Here is a 19,643-nt window from a genome sequence, read left to right on the forward strand (position 1 = left end):
TAACCCGCTCCGATTCTATGGCTTACATCCTCATCAATCTCTCCCCCCTTTTGCAATATTGATCCCGGATATATAAAAACATCTTTCTTGGGTACCTCCCGTCCGAGTATATTCACATGTTCTTAATCTCCTTCTCTTGCTGTGTCGAACTCACAACTTCACTAATTCAGATTAAAAAAAAACCGAACTTTGAAAGGTGAAACACAAGACACGAATGGATAACTTATGTGATCCGCATTTGCCACACCTCTTGGATTGTACTAATTCCTATTGGCATCTTCATCATCAGCATAACATGACACGGCAGAATTTTGCCGATCAACATGGAGAGCACCTTTTCTTGTTGTGATCACATAATGTCCTTTCATGGCAAATATATATTTATATAAACATATACGTATATTTGATAAGTCCTGTCCTATTGGTCCGAGTAGGTGCTTTTCACCTTAAACCGGAAATCGGACCGATACTCGCCGATTCAAACAAATTAGAATAGGGAACTACCCGAAATAGATCGATTCGATCTAGTTCGGGTGGATTTCGATTCTTTTGCACACCCTTAGAAAAGAGAGCCAAGAACAGGTACACATGTGGCGCATGGCTATTGTCACCTAGTGTTATAAGGTGTTGGGTTAAGTCATGCAACGAGTTCAGCCTTTGTGTCTAATTGTCATGGTTGAGTTTGGAACCTTGACCGGTTTGCCGGTGATAAGCCCAAAGAAGATGAAGATGATGTAAAGTCGTCGTGCCCCTTGCGCCATTAATGTTTGAGAATGATTATGGATTATTATATCATAGTGATTAGACATTAATATGAAAGTACTTTCATTTTACCCATTTCATTTTCTAATTTAACGAGTGATAGAAGTTTGATGATGACAAGTCACTAAACAAATGCTAATCAATATGATATGATCCGATAGCGCCAAGTGACTTGTCATGTGGTAATCACAGTGGTAGTGTTAGGTGACGTCAAATGAGCGAATATACTTTCATTTTTTATTTTAACTCTCTCTATATATAAGAAAAAATTAAAATAAATCCTGCTTGAGGAAAAAAATCCACACAGGACGAAGAGGAACAACATTCGACAGCTCGAGAATCGGTTTATGTAGCACCGACACTCTCCAACACTCTTGGACACATTTTGACATGCAACCAACACGTGGCCAGCACTCTAAATACGCCGGCGACACTTGAGTCCCGCATCTCGACACACAATTTCGGCACACACGAGTCAATTTTGAACATTTTCAATAAATTATAGGTCAAAATATAAATTTATAAAAAATATACATACTTAAGCCATATATCTAGTCATTCCAAAATTAATATACCCAGCCAATCCAATAAAAACTAACATGAATTTCTAATAAAAGAAAAATAAATTCACCATTAATATTTTTATACATACAATAAATATATATTTAATATACAACGCATTTCAATGAGTCCGAATTTTTTATTTTTTTAGGAATCGATCTATCGTGTAGTGTCATGTCGGGTCATGTCGGTGTTACATAGGCATCAGACGGAGCGGAGCGGGCCGGTGGAATGGTGGCCAACCAATCGAGCCGTTTTTTTTTTTTTTTGGGTTAGAATCAAGCCGTAGTTAAATTAATCGGAAAATTAGGGCGCGCATGATAACACTTCAGAAGCATAATTTCTGCTTCAGAAGTGCTTCTGAAACCGAAATCCGTTTGGTAAAGACACTTCAAAAGTGCTTCTGAAACCGAAAATCGTTTGGTAAAAATATTGACTTATGGTAGGAATTTCTACTTCTGATTGGATTTTTGGCCAACTTTGAGAAGTAAAAAATTTTTACTTCTCAACTTCGTAAATCACTTCTTCGACTCCATTGACCAATGCCTACCTGCCGGCCGCCGCCGTTGCTCGCCGGCCGTCGGCGCAGCAGCTCGTCGGCCACTCGCCGCTCGCTGCCGCCGGTATTTGATTAAAAGTAGAATTTTCAGAAGTAGAAATTTTATCAAACGTCTTTTTTTATCAGAAATCAACTTTTGAAACAGAAATAGAAAAATCAACTTGTGCTTCTGATGGTATTTCAGAAGTAGAAGTGTTGCCATGCGCGTCCTTCTCTTCTAGAAAAAATAAATTAGAAAAATAAACGAAATGGAGGGCACAATATGGAAGTCCACCCCAATTATTTTATTGACAGCGACGCGCAGAGAAGGAAACCAGCAGCCAAATTCGCCACCGTCACACACCCACACAGAGTCTTCTCTCTCTCTCTCTGGAAAAGGCCTCGCTTTGTGGTTTCTCTCTCTCTCGCGCGCTCCTCTCTCTCGTTCTCGCCGGGTGGCGCGTCGTCTCTACATTCTCATCCTCGCCGAAACCTCCGCCGCTCTCTCTTTCCCGAATCCGTAAGTTTCCTTAAGCCCTCATCTCAAACCCTAGCTGCTTCTCTCTCCTTAAGATCCTGTGCTCTCTCTCTCTCTCTCTCTCTCTCGCGCGCGCGTCATCTCATCGTTTTTTCGTCGGCGTTGTCGCGATTTTGCATTTCCGCGGCATGCCAGCTCAGATGCAGGTCGATTCATGCATTCCGTGCGATTGCGCCCGATTGAGTTGGGAGACGTGCAGTCCGTCCGTTGTTTGTGTTCTGTCGAGGTTGTGGCGATATCGTCTCTCGTGATTCATCTGATCTGCGAGGTCATGGTCAGGCGACGTTGTTTTTTATTCTGCGGGCGGCTTGAGATTGATTGATGTTTTGCATTGTGTGCTTGTGAAGCGTTGATTGAGTTGGGATTGAGGGTTTGAGTAGCGATAGTTGGAGCAAGGCTGGATTGTGCATTTGATAATATGGACTTAATTGTGATTTTTTGGGTTTATTTCTCACTGTGAATGATCGTTTATCGAAATCTGGATTATCGAGTGATGGCAGTGCAAAATTATGGACGTAGGACATGTAAAGTAAGGGCGATACTGGAATTGATGCATGATTTGACTGAATGTACTCCTGCCTGGTGGTTAACATGTTTTTCCTTCTGACCGTGAGCTTGAGCCATTCTTTTTTTTTTTTCATCTTGAATTGGTCCAGTCGAGGCAAAAGATGAAGAAATCTGAAATTGTGAAATTGTTTCGCAAGTGGCCGTTTTCCAATTATTATGCTCAGTTTGATGTGTTAACACCTTGTTTGTCTTCCTTTCTATTCCTCTTGTGCGACCTTGACGAGTTAATAACAGTGAAATTGGACTCAATTGTTCCCTCTGAAATTTCTGCCGGCTCATTGTGCTTCATGAATTCCCTTTGAATTCAGGGAAACGATGTGCGATGAGGGAGAAAAGACCTGTCCTCTTTGCGCTGAGGAGATGGATTTGACGGATCAGCAATTGAAACCTTGCAAATGTGGATACGAGGTCTGAAAGTTAAATATTAACTTCTCTTAGCTCCTCACTTTCATTATGTGTTTGTTGTGCTGTTGGGAAGTCTCAGTTTCTCATTTCATTCCTTGCCCTTTTTTTTCTTTCCTGTTGTGTGTTGTGTGCAAAGTAGTTGATTTAGATATACAAAGCTCATGGTATCCTTTGAAATTACCATTCTAAAGCCCATGTTTAGCGAGAGTCTTTAAACTAGTTACAAATCGAGGATCTTGGTCCTCGAAATATTAAGCCAGCGCTTGATATTTGCCTCATTCTTGCCAACTATTGCCTATTATGTATGCCTCTGTCTCTCATTAATTTCTGTGTCTATTTTAGATATGTGTTTGGTGTTGGCATCACATAATGGACATGGCAGAGAAGGATGAAACAGAGGGGCGTTGTCCGGCATGTCGAGCCCCTTATGACAAGGAGAAGATTGTAGGGATGGCTACAAACTGCGAGAGGTGATTTTCTGATGTGTGCGATGCTGATTTGGCTTCCACATCATTATCTTTAGGTGATAGTTTCTTTTCTGTCAGATTGGTGGCCGAAATTAATACAGAGAGAAAAACAAGGTCTCAAAAGGCAAAGATAAAATCTTCAGAGGGGAGAAAGCAATTGGGTAGCGTTCGGGTGATACAGCGGAACCTCGTGTACATAGTCGGCTTGCCTCTTAACTTAGCAGATGAAGATGTGTGTATCTCTCTGTTTTCCTTCCCTCTCTTGTGCAACATGGAAACTATTTCCTACTCATGCATACCCCCTAAGTAAAATCAGGCATTTGTTCACTCACATATACCAACTTATGGGTGGAGTCATTGATTTTTACTGATTCAGACTAGTAATATATATCATATATATGCAGATTCTTCAACGAAGAGAGTACTTCGGTCAATATGGGAAGGTTCTTAAAGTGTCTATGTCTCGGACGGCTACTGGTGCCATTCAGCAGTTTCCAAACAATACCTGTAGTGTGTGAGTTGACAAGTTTCCAAGAGTCTGGTCTGAAGAAATGTCATCATTCTTAATCTGTTTTTAACTGGACAGAGCGTTGTTCTTGGAACCGTTTGGTTTCCTGATTGTTCTTTTTTAATTTGCATGAGTTTTAAGTGGAGAGCCCTTTTTTCTTCTCTAGATAGCTGTTTGGTCAAGCACCTTCAGTTTTTTGGTTATGTGGTTGTTTGGCCTCTTCTGTCTTCCAATCTTTATGCCTATTGCCTGGATTATATTCCAGGTCTTTGATTTCTTTTGCACTTTATATTTCTCGCAAAAACGTATGGTCTTATGTAGATAATTGCTTACAGATGCACTGTGTGCTTTCCCTTAGATATATTACTTTCTCAAAAGAGGAGGAAGCAGTCTGCTGTATACAGTCTGTTCATGGGTATGTGTTGGATGGTAGACCATTAAGGTATTTCTCATTTTTGGATATCCGTTATTTTTCTCCAAGTGTTTGCTGCATAAGGCAGATCAATTTGATGATTTTGGATGCCCCATTTCAGGGCATGCTTTGGAACCACTAAGTACTGTCATGCATGGCTTAGAAATGCGGTATGAACAACAAATAAGATATCGTTGGTCTGTTCCATTTTATGCTATGGGATAGATAGATTTATTTAGGTTCTTTAAACTTAATTAAGCTAATGAGTTTTTCCTTTCCAGCCCTGCACCAACCCAGATTGTCTGTATCTGCATGAGACTGGGTCTCAGGAGGATAGCTTCACCAAGGATGAAATAATTTCAGCATACACAAGGTTGGGTTATTTTTTAGAGCTGGCATTGTCTCATCCTTTTTATTTGTTCCTCTTTTGAGGGGAATAACACAAAGATGCTGTCCATTTCCATGAAATCAAGTTTCTTTTGTGGAGCTGGCCTCTTCTTATGTCAGAAGAAGATGTTATCTTGTTTTGCACTACCTCCTTTCTTTTTAGTGACTAGGATCAGTTCTATGATCATGTAAAACAGGCAATAGGAATTGTCATACATGCATGAACTCATGTTTTTACTGGCCTACAAATTATGGAGTTTATCATCATTTGCTGAACTAGGTCAAAACACCCCAAGTTGTTGATTTGCCGTCCTGCATCTTTTAGATAGATTGTGGTACTATCTCTATCTTGTCTATATACTTGTAAACATTTGTCTTGGGTATGTAGGGAAGCATAGTTGTGGTTTACTTGTGGCAATGCACTGGATGTATACGAGCATATTTATGAGCTAAAGTACACTATAAGTGCCAAAACTTGTGTATGGCGCTTACTTTAGGGCTAAAACTTTCAAAACGATCACTTAAGTGCCAAATTTTTTGAAAAATGAGCATTTCGGTGCCAAAACTTTCAAAACGATTCTTGAAGTGCCAAATTTTTTGGAAAACGCTCACTTCGGTGTCAATTCCGTCGAGCCACGTCGGTTCAAATATTAATAAAAACTAGGGCACATCGGATTTCTGGCGAGCCACGTCGGTTCAAATCAGAGTTGGCACTGAAGTGAGCGTTTTCCAAAAAATTTGGCACTTAAGTGATCGTTTGAAAATTTTGGCACCAAAGTGGGTTCCGTACACAAGTTTTGGCACTTCTAGTGTGCTTTAACCTATATTTATGTGTATCTATAGGATTTAACATTTTGTGAGAGATACAGTTCAGAAATTGGTGCATTTTGGTCCCTTGCTGCTAGCTTTTAGCTGCTTGAATAGAATGTGATCACATATTATTGTCCTAAACTATCTTGCTGCTTTAAAGGACTAGAGTCCAGCAAATGACAGGCAACGGCCGCTGTATGCAAAGGCGCATTGGAAGTGTATTGCCACCTCCATTTGATGATAATTGTAACATCAGCTTGCCTTCTGCCACAAAACCAAATATCAATAATGCTTCAAATGTAAGATTTTAGTATGCCAGTTGTATGTCGAGCTTCTCACTGTCGAGGAATAGTTACGGCTTCCTTTTGCTTCTATTATACTGTGGTAAACATTCCAGAGGCATTTCTTTAAATGGGGGTTTTGTTATTTGTGTTTAACTGATTAATTTGCGGGTGTGTTTTAAACTAGCTTAATCACTGTCTTTATGTGGATGTCGTTCAGATGCTTGACTTTTATAGATGTTTATTGATTTCCCTTATTGACCTTTTTTTTTTATGTAGGATTTGACAAACGTGGTCAAAGTTTCTCTTCCAAATGGAACCACCGCTAGGTTGGCTACTCTTCCTGCTGCAGCTTCATGGTAATGTGGTCATTATAAGTTTAAAAATACAGAAATTTTGTTGTCTGTTTCTCAATGAACTTATCTTGACTGGATAATCATAGAATATGTCATTTCCTATCAGCCTTTTCATTTTGAGATAGTTAAAACAAACAGCTCCATTAGTTCTTTTAAATGCTTGGTACAGGGGCTGAAGGGAGGGTTATGTGATAACTATTTACTGTCATTTAGTTGTGCTACCTTTTATTTGTAACCTTCTTTGATATGTAAATTAGGGGACAGTGTGCTCAAGCTGCAATTCCAGAATGCTCTGATAGACCTTACAAAGAGAAGTCTGAGATGGCAAGTGGTGTACCCACAACTGTAGTAGGTGCAGATGCAGCTCCACATTCTAAATTGCATGTTGATGGGGTGAAAAAGCCACCCTTGAATGATCAAAATCGTATGGCAACTGACATTATATTGGCTTCGTCAAGTTGTTCAAAGCATCACGATTGTACAGAATCCAACTTCTCTTCGTCAGTTAAACATGATGGGGCAGATGGGACTCCGGCTACTAATATTACAGGTGGCAGGTTATCCAATTTAATAAGTAGCAAGGAAGGTAGAAAAATCATTAGCATGCCCCAGAACAGTGTAAAATCTGCTGGCAGCACTTGGGAATCAGCTAGTACTCATGCAGAAAAGGAAGAACATGCTCAAATTAATGGCAAGATTCAGAAATTGTGCTCTGGTGTATCGTCATTGAGTGTGCATGGAACACTCCAGGGCAAGTCATCGGGTGCTCCAGTGTCTACTTTTTGCATCTCTGATCCAGGATGGATGGGATCAACGGGGTGTCAGGATTTACTGGAACGATCATGTGTGGGGAACTATAAAGAGTCTTCGCCTTCGACAGTGGTCAGCAATGTTGTATCCAATAGGGACAGGGAGGTCTTTGTACAGACTGATCAATTGCCAACTTTGCATTCTCAAGTTGAAGAAGATGTATTGTGCTTCAATAATCAAAATAATCAAAGACTTGAAGATCCAGAAGTCTTTGATTACTCAACTTCTTTCTCTAGTTCTGGAAATCTGTCTCATGTGTCAAATTGTGCCACATCTCATTCTTCACAGCATGGTGAGGTGTTTGACATCAATAATTTAAGTGCCGGTCAAATACCTATAGATAGTAATATAAAAGGAAGAGGTTCAGCAATATCTACTCGATACCTTGAAAAGATGGTAAATGATTGTGCTGATTTGGATAGAATATCTGGAGTTAGAGAGAGGCAAATTGAAATGTTGCAAGGCGATGGATCTAAAGTTGAGATGCATGATTCTTTAAAAGCAGGTGAAGGCAGTATAATCTCCAATATCTTGTCTCTCGATTTTGATTCGTGGAGTGACTCGTTGACCTCACCTCAGCATTTGGCTAATCTATTGGGTGAATCGGACAAGCATGAAGGTTCTGTTAGATCTTCGAGTTACCGAAAAGTTCAAAACAGCAACCAGTCCAGGTTCTCTTTTGCTGGACAAGAGGAGTCAATTACTCATGCATTCGATGTTGACCTCCCTTTTACTATCACTGAGCAGATTCCTGAAAACAGATCTCTTGATGAAGATTTTGGCAAAAATTGTCGGTCATACTTGCATAATCCTGTGGTTGGTAGTGGGTCTCTTTTGAGATTTGAGGAGCTAGGCAATCGTGCTACCTCTCAATCAGTTCTTTCACCTGGTAAGACTCCTGGTGAGTTCTGATTGCTCCTGTTCCATTTGAAAGTGTTTTTTTTTAATTTATATATATAAATATATAAATTTCATTTCTGTATTATGAATTTTGCCATATTAGTTTGCTATACGAACTTACTGATGTCCCTGCGCAATACTTGTGATCTTTCCTGAAGCTTAGGAGGTTATTGTCTGCCTTGATGAGTCCATGGTCACTCTATTTGGATGCATATTGTGCTGTGACATGCCAATAGAACCTAAATCCATGTGAGGAGACGATGAGGAAAGATGTGGAGTATTTAGAGCTTATGAGAACAGTGGTTTAATGGATTCAGATTGCCAACCCCATTTAGTGAGATTGCGTATGTTATTATTGTCGTTGTATGCCGATAGGATAGGCCATTAATTAATCATGAAAATTTTCTTAGAGCTTGCTTGCGCTTCTTATATCTTGTACTTATGATTTTCCCACTTCAAATAGTAAGCCCAACTGGAAAAACCTATTGTGATACATGAAACTACTATTTCATTTCAAGATTGTTCCTGCAGTGTCAATGTTCACATTCTAGAGATGCAGATAGTGATTATGATCTCAAGAATGTCCTAGGGAGCATATAGCTGGAAATATTGCATGAATTTGGAGAAATGAAATGTAGGATGCTAAATTCTGGGATTGTTTATGAGTTAGATCAATTTGGTGCTTTTTCCAGTGAGGCTTTGTTGGGTTCCTTTTTATGGGTGTACTTAATTGGTTCTCCTTTGCATTAAAAGGTTCTTTTGTAAGTTTTATTTGTTAGAAACATTTCTTTATTCATAAAAAGTGGTCAGATTCTGTTTTTCCTGTTCGGTTTGGTCCGTTCATGTCACTGCTTAGGTTGGTCCTCCATTTTCTCCTTTCAGACAGGTCCTCTTTTTATCTAGTTTCTTTGTATATGCTCGCTTAGTTTCTCCTTATATTATGTTTGGCTCTCTGTGGTCATGAAGGCAATAGCTTTACAGCATTGTGAAGGCAAAATCAATAGTTGTTGTCCAAGATTCAAGTTTAATTGCTTAAAGCACGCATTTATCATTGCTTCCACTTATTCCATGGCTTTGCTTCACGTTGTTCTTTAATCTGTTTGTGTTCCCTTGCATGTTCATGGCTTCAAAAATTTCAAGTTGTCTGTTACTGGTTATTAGGTTTTCATATAGCTAGTGAAGCTTTTTTTTTTTTAATGATTAACCAATCATGCCCATTCTCACTTCCTGAATTTCATGCTTTTGACTTTAAGTTCATCATGTGGAAGACATTTTCCATACTGCATGTGATATGGTCTTAGCTCTCTAATTAACTCAACTGCTGTCATTATCCTAGACAAATTTTTGCTATTGCAAGCTGAGGTTCATGGTTGTGCAAAAACCTTTTTGTAGAACTTTTTGAAGATGGCTTAAATTGTACAATTACTTTCTGTCAACGACTAAAGAGTTACGGCCAGTTTCCCTGGTGTTGGTTTACTTGAATTATATGAGTTCTTGTGATTTCTGCTGGTGTCTGGTTGATGATGCTTAAGAAAGATAAATTTGGTTGTATGTGCTACACTATGCATAGGATGCCTCTACAAACATAATTTTATGTTGACTGTTTATTTCCTGAATTCAAAAGGTTCCACTTGTTTATATCTTCTGCTATAAATATGTTTTGTTGCTGTAGTGCTTTTTGGGTGCTTAGTAGCTTCCTGACTTTCTCGTTTTACTACTAGTAGGTTCAAGATCTCAGATTTCAGCTCCGCCTGGTTTCACAGTTCCCAATAAAGCACCTCCTCCAGGGTTTTCTTCTCACGAGAGAACTGATAGAAATTTCAACCCTTTTTTGGGTGAGTTATTATGTGATTCAGCGAGTTCCTTTTAGCACTTTTGTGCTTGAAATAACTGCCATATATTTTTCTTTCTCAGTGAACCATTCGCCTGACATCAACTTGTTGAGAAATTCATGTCAGTCACAACCAAACGCAAGTGTCAGCAGTACAGGCGACATTGAGTTCATGGATCCTGCTATTTTAGCTGTTGGCAGAGGGATGATTCAAGGTGGTTTCAGCAGCCCAGCATTCGATCTCGGGTCATTATCTCAACAACCGAATACTTTTGACGGTGATTCTGGACATAATTTATTGATGAAAAGATCTTTTCCTGCACACTCGAATTTACGATATGAGATGAGCGCTGGTTATACTTCCCTTAATGATTCCTTTGACATTGCTTCGAGGTTTTTTGATCAGTCGCAAATGGGAAATGTATCATCTTACACACAGCTTTCTCTGGAAAGGGGTATGTCTAATGGCCACTGGAGTGGTTGGAACACCATTCCTGGTGGAGATGGTCTGGTTGTGGCTGAGCTGCTTAGAAATGAGAGGCTTGGAATCAATAAGATCTACGACAATCTTGAGAATCAGAAGTATTGCATGCCTAGTTCAGGGGATCTGTATAACAGATCATTTGGGATGTGATTTCCATCAGGCGCAATGTTTGCTGATTGTTTGTGAGGGCTGTTATTTATCCATTTTGTGCAAGATAGTACCTTACTTGAGATGGGACCGAATCTCGACTGCTCTCGCTGGGCTTATCGAGGGATTGAACTTTAGATGTTTGGTGGTCTTCATTCTCTGGAGGTAAATAAATGTACAGCATTTGAACAAGAATTATTCTTTGGACCCAATACTGTTGGAGTGTTGGACTTTATGTGCGCATGCTTCTGAGGAGTGAGGACTCATAAGTTGCAAAAAATGTTTTTCCTTGCATCCAAATGTATATTTTCTTAGCATATATGTAATCTTTTCTTCCTTGTTATGAGGCACATATGCATATATCTTCTTCCTGGAATCCAAATGCATTTTCTATTGGTATGTTGTCTTTTCCACCCCCAATAACCTGTTTCTTTCCCCCCCTTTTTTTTTGGTTGGGTGATTGCAGGTGATTTCTGTTGTGGAATATGTGCCAAACACAGATTAAGCAGTGCAGTGCGCTGTGTGATCAACCTGGCAGGTTAGTTCACGAGTGCCCTGCTGCTCATCACTCTGTCAATAGACGCAGATATTGATCTCAATCTTGTCTCGGGTAACATTTTATTTGGAGCAATAATGCAACAGGAAATATCGAGTAGGAAATGGACTGAGAATGAGTGTTCTCGTTGGTGTTCGATTTTTACTTCGATTGGCCGGCTTGAGCACTTCCTCTTGGCCTTCTTATCACCGTCATCAGTTAATCTGGATTTCTGATGGTAGTTCATGCCCAAGCTACTTCTTGGTTCTGCAGTCTTAGGGAGTGATGCGCTGCAGTTCAGTTTTTGCTATTAGCTCCTTGTTATACCAGTGGAACGGATGGAAATTCTTGTCAGTTTGTTCACGTTTATGTTAAATTCATTAACCTCATTGTAAAGACCGATTCAGTACCAGTTGAGTTCACTTTGTTGTATTGCTGACATCAATATGTTGCGGAATCAGTCTTTAAAACATTTTCTTCGCTTCGATATATCAGGAATCATCTTTCGACCATCCTTTTACGTGGCAATTGGAAATTCGTATTTTAGCAAAAGCAAAAATGTCGAGTGATGACAGTACCTAGTAAGTACGAGGTTTCTGTGAGAGTTCAGCAACAAACGAGGTTCCGGAGGCCCTGAGTTCGTGATCTTAAACAATAATGGCCTAGGACCTGATCTCGTTTTAGTTATAAAATGAACTTTCGTGCTTGAGTCGTACATCTGGACCAGAGATGTCAAACAAGCCGGCCGCGGCCCATTTTTGTTAATGGGCCCTGTTGGGCTGAGCCATTTCATGTCCTGGCCGTTTTCTACAATTCTCTTGGGCCCATAAACGGTGGCCCACCTTTACATTTCAGTCATCGGCCACTAATACAACAATAGCGTGTGGAATGTTCAGTTCAACTGGGAGTGAGTGACCACGCTAATGTGTGTGCATATATATTCGTGACTCCTTCGTTAGACCCAGTTATCAAGTCAAATCCGGCCTATAATCGCTCTTTCTGGCGAACGATAGCTTTAAAACTCTTCGAGAGGGTAGGTACGAGTATGCGCTGTTCTTTCTCTCCCGCCTAATAAGTACCTCCAGGAAATGAGGACCGAAAATATTCCCGCCTAATAGCTTTAAAAAATTGCACTCTGGTTTTTGTAGGCGTCCACTCCTGTAGTAAGTTGATTAAATCGTAACGTGGCACACTGCTTGCAACTAAAGTGGAACAGTAATTATCTGACTCTCCAGATAGAGACCAGCGGGGCGACATCAACTTGGTCCAACATGGGGAGCAAATAGTACGTCTAAGCATGAATGATATTACGAGGGGAATCAAAATGATTTTTGCCTTTCGTGTCACTATATCTTCGCAAAACAATTGCGTGTTAAGGAGTCAGAATACAAATCCCATGAGTGCGAAGTCAACCCAAACGATAGAGGAAACTATGAAGACCGGGATATTAGTTGTTTTTGCCCTAGGTTCATCATAGAGAAGAAACTTATGTCGGTGGCCATGGAGACGTCAGCTGATAGTTGCATCGAGAGGAATTGGAGGCGACTGTATCGGAAGCAGGGAGACGAGACAGTGGTGATGCAAGCATGGCAGCGGAGCAAGGAGGGACTGAATATGGGAATCCTGATGATGCTGCAGTCGAGCACGGTGGCATTGGAGCGGCACTGGTACTGACTTGGTCACGCATTGGCCAGACCCAGTGCAATCCTTGTGAGGAAGGGACTTCATTTCTCTGCTCAATATCTCTATCCTGCATGACCAGTGCAAATTCCATCATGATTAGGACTAGACAGAAATTTCGAGAAGCCTTTTCATCACCATTGGTCCTTGACTCTGCAATTTGTTATCTCATGGCATCATTCCAAGTACTCAGATATCCAGGTTTACCACCAGAAGATCTGAGCTCATGAATGGACAAAAATTGGGAATAGTCTCTTGTATACTGAATGCACTGTCGAGCAGTTCAATTAGATCAATGGCCAAACATTAAAAAAACCTGAAATTTGCAACCTGACAAGTAGCACAAGGTCCTATTGCTATCTGCACAACTTTGGTCACAACAAATGTGATGGTATTTCGGAGAACGAAACACGCAGTAGATCTTTTCAGAGAGTCAATCCTTAGATATTTTCTAGAGAAGTCAAACAGAATCTTTACCTCATTTGAGAAGAAACGAGGGTATACAAAGTTCCGTGAAGAAGGATGGTGGGATGTCATTGCTAACCCTTTGAGTGGCGGGTCACCAAGTTTTGTTGAAGCAAAATTAGGGATCTGCCAAAAAGTATATTACGAATATGAGCAACTCTTGATACTGGCAACCATGAAATTTCCATCGTCCAGCAGAAGTATGGCAAACAAGTTAGCATGCTACATAAAAGCTGTCACACCACAAGATAATCCCTCTTTGTCAACATCCAACAAGGTTTGCAGAGCCGAGGGATTAATTTCAATGGGAGCACCTACTAACAAGAGGATCAATTATGGTTAAGTGAAAAAAGGGAAAAAAATCATGTTGCTCATAAGATTACCCCTGAAAATGTATCAGCATGGAATGGTAGGTGCTCATCAGTATCCTTCAGTGAACTTCCAAAAGAAGGGGCTGATATTCCCAAGTTCAGTTCCAGATTGTGGTCACTGTCTGCGTTAGATGTTTTAAGATTTAACAGTCCATCACTTGGAAAGACGGCACTTTCTATTCAAATCAAGCTAAAAAGGAAATGATAGTATCAGATAATACCTTCATTCATGGCCACAGGAATCATCTGCCCTTCATAAGAACTTGTTTCAAAGTTGGTGACAGCTTCTGTTCCATTACATCTGATTGCTGCCTTGTCATAAGCCCTGATGTCCAGAATATCAGACCACAGACATGTTGGATAGAATTAGGAATTGTAATGAGGTTGAGATTTTTCTATTAACAAATTTCGGATCAGGTAATTCATGATCTTTAAGACCTTGCAGCTTCTACTTCGCTGTCGAATAGCCCAAGGTATATATACCTGCATGCAAGCATTGCAATCTCCAAAATGAAAATGCCATGTCTTTCTCTAGATAAGCATAAAAAGAACCCCATCCAATCATTTTTATTTGACATAGGATTTTCAACTATTTCTCAAGGACAGGATCAAGCATGTCCACTGAGAAATAGCAGTTAGAAGATAAAAGTCGAAGCAGACGCTTATCTGATAAAAGTAAAGGCAAGGTAAAACAGCATAAGCCAGCATCTTACTTCTTGCCAAGAAATTGTCCCATCCTCGCCTCCCACCGACCACACTTGTGCAATGTAACGCCTCGATATTTGGAACTCCCTCTTGAAAAGCCAGTGCTCTGTCTACGAAGAATGTGGACAAATTCTTCCTTGGATAGAGTCTTCATCTGTGCCGATACAACAATCAAGGAAAGACCCTAAGCAAATACATAATATCTTTGAAGAAAGGAAAAAGGCAAACAAAGAACACGAATAAACAGATTTGTCAAATGAAACGGATAAAACTGTGAATACCTGCTTCAGATCCTCCTCATAGTCACTCATATGGAAGTTGATGTCTGCCTCAACTCCTCTGAATTTAATGGCAGCCCGATCATAGGCTCTGAATGCATGAAAATGAGATAATGTTAAATTAACAAACTGAAACGGCAATACCTTCTATACATAACACACTAAATACCTGGCTGCAGCCTGAGCTGTGTCAAATCCACCTAAAGAAAAACCATCTCGTATCACTCAATCATCCAGCAAATTAAAGTAGAAGCAAAGTACATCTCTAACGGGAAAGAAGTCAAACTCATAGACATCTGATAACATATCACGTACTTACCTAAATATACCTGTTTTCCACAGTCCCTGCACCGAAAGAAACAGGCAAAAACCAAAAGTCAACAATAAAATCAAACCGAAGATTTCAACTGAAGCAACTAAAATGGCCATATTCGCTCTTTTCACAAATTCTCGCAAAGAAAAATTCAAGATAACAAAATGTAGAGAAACTTCCAAAAGTTCAGGAACGGAAATAAGCATTAAACGCATCAAAAGCCTCGCTCCAAACCGGCACAAGAAAGCCACGTAGCACAGAGAATTCCCCCAATTAGAAACTCCATCCATCCCCTCAGTGATTCAAGAACAATAAGGAGCTTCCAGTTACAGAAGCCAGTGGTTCCATGAAATTCCGGATTCAATGTGGATCAAGTCCAAAGAAAATTAGCAGAGTCAATTTAGTGAAACAAAATACAAGTGAATCGACCAACCAAATATGCGATTCCCATCGTCCAGTCCTCCGGTAAAACGTGACTCCTCTAAACTCCGAGCTCTTCGACTTCGGACCTCTCCTGCTCTTTTTCACTTGCTGCGATTGCTGTTGCGGCATTACACGCGCATGACTCCCTTCACGTCCACTGCCGCCATTACCAAAGGAGAGCTCCATCGGCTTCTCTAGAGGAGCGCACTCTTCTCCTTTCAGAGGAAACAACTCCTTCGTCTCGACGGAGTCGTTCTGTCCTCCGTCGACCTTCATGATGCCGAACTGGAAGGTGTACAAGTCGCCGGCTCGTGCAGAGGACGACTCGTCGTCGCCGGCGTCGGCATTGACGATCGATGAGTTCGATGTCCCCGATTCGTCCATTTGATTCGCCGAGATGTCGGAAAGCTTCTCGTCCTGATAAGAGCTCTCCGTGGAGAGGACATTGAGGTTGAGATCCAGCATCGCTGCTCCAATCGATCGTCCACAACCGCAGAGGCAGTCTCCTCCTGTACTCTCGAACTGGCTTTTGCTTCAACAGCTCATGCTAATCATCTGATAGTCGATCGATTCAACGGCGAACATGTAAGGATCACCTGTACCTAAATGTACTGGAGTTCGAAAGCAAACACACAGAGAGAGAGAGAGAGAGAGAGGGAGATGACCGGAGAAAGGAAGACAGGTCGCCGATTCTCTGCCGCTTCTTCCTGTCAGTCGAACAGCCGGAGATACTTCCCGGCGGCCAGAGGATGCAAGAGGAAGCGAGCTCACAGGGCGAATAGCTGCGGAAGAAGAGTCGATGACTTCCAACTAATTGCATTCCCCGATCACTCCCCGACGGCAATGATCGTCGGGAAGAGAGAGAGAGAGAGTGAGAGAGAGAGGTGGGGAGGGAGAGAGAAATGGATGCGACGTGAGGAAGGAACAACTCGGACTCTGATTTTACAGAGAGAGAGAGAGAGAGAAGAATATATAAGCGATTTTCTCTCTCTTGCACGAAACCGGCTTGGGCGGTGGCCGGTCGCTCCCTTCACAATCACACCGACCCATCATGCTATTATGTTCTTTCCCCTTTTGTACAATCACCGCTACTTCCCGCTGTTACCCGAGTACCGAATTCGGGGAAAGATACAGACCGTCCGTTCAGGACAGATCGCAGGGCTAGTGCGGGCGCGGCCGTACGATGTTCTGAAAAAGGCAAGTCCCGGTCAATGCCAATCATGGCGAGCTTTCACGTTAATTTTGTGAGCTCCAAACCGTACGTCCCATGTATTTTGGTATGACTCCGCATAAGGAAAGTTCCCCAACGAGCTGTTTCAATGGCTATTTGCGCGTTTATTCTCGACTCAACATACTCGTAAATTCTTTCCTAAAAAAAATAATAATACTCGTAAATTCTTCATGTGTTCGTTGTCCATACCATATCGATTTTCTCAAGAGAATTTGATTGTTGATTTTTCGTTTGTCTTTATTGGAGTTGGCGAATACTTCGGAATCCCTTGTTTCTCATACCGGACACACCCACATGAGTTTAGAAAAATTGAAATATGAACAACGAATTTAGGCTTGAATTTAAGTTGGCCCGTTTGTTGTGGGATCAAAGGGATTTGGATAGGTTTAGATTTTAGATCCATTTTTAGATCATAAATATTATGCTCGTATGAGATATCATTGTAATGAGTTGTACGGCTGAAAACCTAAATCATAGTAAAATCTCTTTGCGGGACGTAGTCCTATTCTGAGATGAACCCGAGTAAACCGTGCTTCATCTATATTTCTATTATCTGTGTGATTGTTTTAATTCAAATTAGGATACAACTCATCGGTCTTGCCTCTTTTAAGATTAGTTCTGACGCATTTGTATTCGATAGAACATGAGGTAAAAAGTAAAATGTGATTATGCATAAGTGGACGGTAGGAGTGCACGAATTAAGGTGAGTCGGTTTCGAGGTCGGAATATGGAATTAACCATAGAGGTTCTAGTTTTGAAAAACTGAAATCTGAGCTGATGTATAAGTATCTACTTATCGACTAAAAAAAAGTACAGCACATGTTACAAAGAGCTACAAGGATGCACAAATAAACAAGCCTAATTTTTTGACGAGGCCTTTTTTCCCGTGTACCCATGAATTTAACATAGGCCGGCTATATATAGAACCGTGATAATAGCTATTTTATCCTCTTTGTTTTGGGCTCGACACGTAATTTTCACAATCGGATCGATGCTATTCGATAAAACGATGCTTAAACTCGGGAATTGATCTGGTAATAAGTTGTGTAACTAGTAGTTTTACGATTTCATCTTCTTCACACGAACCGAGCTAACCCTCGTTACTCAACCGGAAATCCAAACATAGCCGACAAAATAAAATGTAAAGTAAAAAAAAAAAAAGAAGAAGGGAAAAACGGTACCGTACCGAAGATTTGCTCCTGTATATTTATGCGTACTGTAGCGAGGCAAGTGCAGAGAACAAAACAACAGAGGAAAAGGTTAAAACACTTACTGTAGATCCATGGGTGGGCCCCACCCACATAGGAGGCATCATGTTTTGCATGTTGTCCTCCTCCTCCTCCTCCTCCTCCTCAATCCTTTTTTTTTTTAATCATTATGGATGCCCTTTTTTTTTTTTAATTTTAAGCGGACCAATTAGCAGCCGATTGGTCCGATGATATTTTTCCTTTTGCACCCCCTCAAGCAAAAGCAGAACAGCAATGTAGCGTCCATTCGACGGTTTTTAATTTTCTTTAATTTTTCTGTGGTGCTTAGTGAGTCACCACACCTTATTATTGTCTAGAACTAGATTGCTACTGGCTAGTCTTTTTTTTTTCTTTTTGTCGTGACAATATACTAAGGAAAAATTTCAAAATATAAATTTAATATAATTTGTTGTTAGATAAAATTTAAAAAATTTAAAAAATAGAAAAAAAAAATCATGCGGGAGGTCGGACCTCTGGCCTGTGGCCGCCGCCTCACAACCGGTCGAGGGCCACCTCGCCAACCGCAGGCGAGGGCTTGACTTAGGAGAGGGTCGACGACCCTTGCCCAAGTCTGGCCGAGGGCCTCGGCCATTGATCGGGACCGGGGTTGACAGAGGGAGGTCGGTCGGGACCGAGTTTGACAGAGCCACGGACCGAGCCCTCCGTCAACCCCGGTCTCGGTCGATGGCCGCGACCCTCTCCTAGCTCGGGTGAATGCCAACAAGCCCTCGTTGAGGTGCCGGCGACCCCGATAGTGGGGCAATGGCCACAAACGGGAGTTCAATCCTCCCATTTGTGTTTCTTTATTTATTTACTTTTTTTTCAAAATCTCTTAAAAATAGAAAAGGAAAAGATAAAATAAAATAGTAAATGACCAAAATGCCCTTAACTAAAGTGATCCAGACCCTTTTTGAGACTAATATAGTCACTTCAGGCTTTTATTTGAACCAATGTCCACTTCGGACCTTTATTTGAGAAAATGAGAACACTTGGAGCCCTCATTTGAAAATTTTTCATATATTAAAGTATCACACCTCGCTTGTTAACGAGGTTTATTTATTTTTATCTACATAGGCCCTTCTCATTCTGTAAACCTTGCTTTTTGGGTCGAGTTTTCTAGCATAGCTTTATAGTTGGGTTTTGCTCTAACTTCTTCGAGTGTGCAATCTCCCGTTCGTCGAATTCCACTTATAATTCTTCATTCGGCTTTTGAGAGAGGGTGCCAAAGTATCTCGCATCACTTGTTTACAATATTTGTATGCTCTAGATAACGAAGTAAACAAGAACGGGAGGCTAAGACATGGATCCAGGTCAAGTAACTTGGCTAAGATAAAATGCAAAAGGGAAACCCCATTGATGTGGAGGTTAAACCCAACCAAATGAGTTATCTTGGGCAGGAATAAAATGTCAACTTGTAGAATAGGGCGAAAAAATGCGATAGTTTTTGTTTTTGTTGTTGTTGTTGTTGTTTTTTTTTTTTTTTGCTGGGTGTTGTTGGCATGAGAACAATCAAAGAAAGTTCTATGTTCTCTTTTTCTTGTCCCACCATTTCGACTTTCAAGGTAGGGCGGTCCTAGGCATGGTAGAAATATAGAAACAAAAGGGTTGTAGAGTCCAAAGTTTTCATGGCC

At 40.8% G+C, this 19,643-nt stretch overlaps 2 protein-coding genes across 12 annotated transcripts; one reads left to right on the plus strand and one right to left on the minus strand.

Annotated features, from left to right (window-relative positions):
* The first annotated feature begins 2,235 nt into the window (after positions 1-2,235).
* Positions 2,236-11,786, plus strand: LOC115752190. Of its 7 annotated transcripts, none has more exons than XM_030690260.2 (14): positions 2,236-2,381; positions 3,275-3,374; positions 3,714-3,841; positions 3,917-4,070; positions 4,243-4,352; positions 4,705-4,788; positions 4,880-4,928; positions 5,040-5,131; positions 6,116-6,254; positions 6,516-6,595; positions 6,850-8,303; positions 10,024-10,137; positions 10,217-10,929; positions 11,231-11,786. In XM_030690260.2, the coding sequence occupies exons 2-13, from the start codon at positions 3,282-3,284 to the stop codon at positions 10,765-10,767; spliced, it is 3,048 nt and encodes a 1,015-aa protein (XP_030546120.1). In that variant the 5' UTR covers positions 2,236-2,381; positions 3,275-3,281; the 3' UTR covers positions 10,768-10,929; positions 11,231-11,786. The 7 variants fall into 7 exon arrangements, with proteins under 7 accessions (XP_030546120.1, XP_030546121.1, XP_048136204.1 ...); XM_030690261.2 differs by having other exon boundaries at positions 2,236-2,379; positions 3,237-3,374; XM_048280247.1 differs by having other exon boundaries at positions 2,236-2,379; positions 3,237-3,374; positions 10,027-10,137.
* Positions 11,787-12,608: 822 nt separating this feature from the next.
* On the minus strand, positions 12,609-16,484 carry LOC115752236 (ethylene-responsive transcription factor RAP2-7-like). Of its 5 annotated transcripts, none has more exons than XM_048281165.1 (11): positions 16,200-16,484; positions 15,545-16,089; positions 15,118-15,143; positions 14,968-14,998; positions 14,802-14,889; positions 14,529-14,704; positions 14,254-14,298; positions 14,037-14,140; positions 13,828-13,937; positions 13,457-13,570; positions 12,609-13,049 (listed from the first exon to the last, which is right to left on the minus strand). In XM_048281165.1, the coding sequence occupies exons 2-11, from the start codon at positions 15,997-15,999 to the stop codon at positions 12,786-12,788; spliced, it is 1,413 nt and encodes a 470-aa protein (XP_048137122.1). In that variant the 5' UTR covers positions 16,000-16,089; positions 16,200-16,484; the 3' UTR covers positions 12,609-12,785. The 5 variants fall into 5 exon arrangements, with proteins under 5 accessions (XP_048137122.1, XP_030546191.1, XP_048137123.1 ...); XM_030690331.2 differs by having other exon boundaries at positions 14,529-14,674; positions 16,200-16,483; XM_048281166.1 differs by having other exon boundaries at positions 15,545-16,484.
* Between the last annotated feature and the right edge of the window lie 3,159 nt (positions 16,485-19,643).

Source organism: Rhodamnia argentea, chromosome 6 (assembly GCF_020921035.1).
Source record: "Rhodamnia argentea isolate NSW1041297 chromosome 6, ASM2092103v1, whole genome shotgun sequence".
In the NCBI taxonomy this organism is placed as follows: Eukaryota; Viridiplantae; Streptophyta; class Magnoliopsida; order Myrtales; family Myrtaceae; genus Rhodamnia; species Rhodamnia argentea.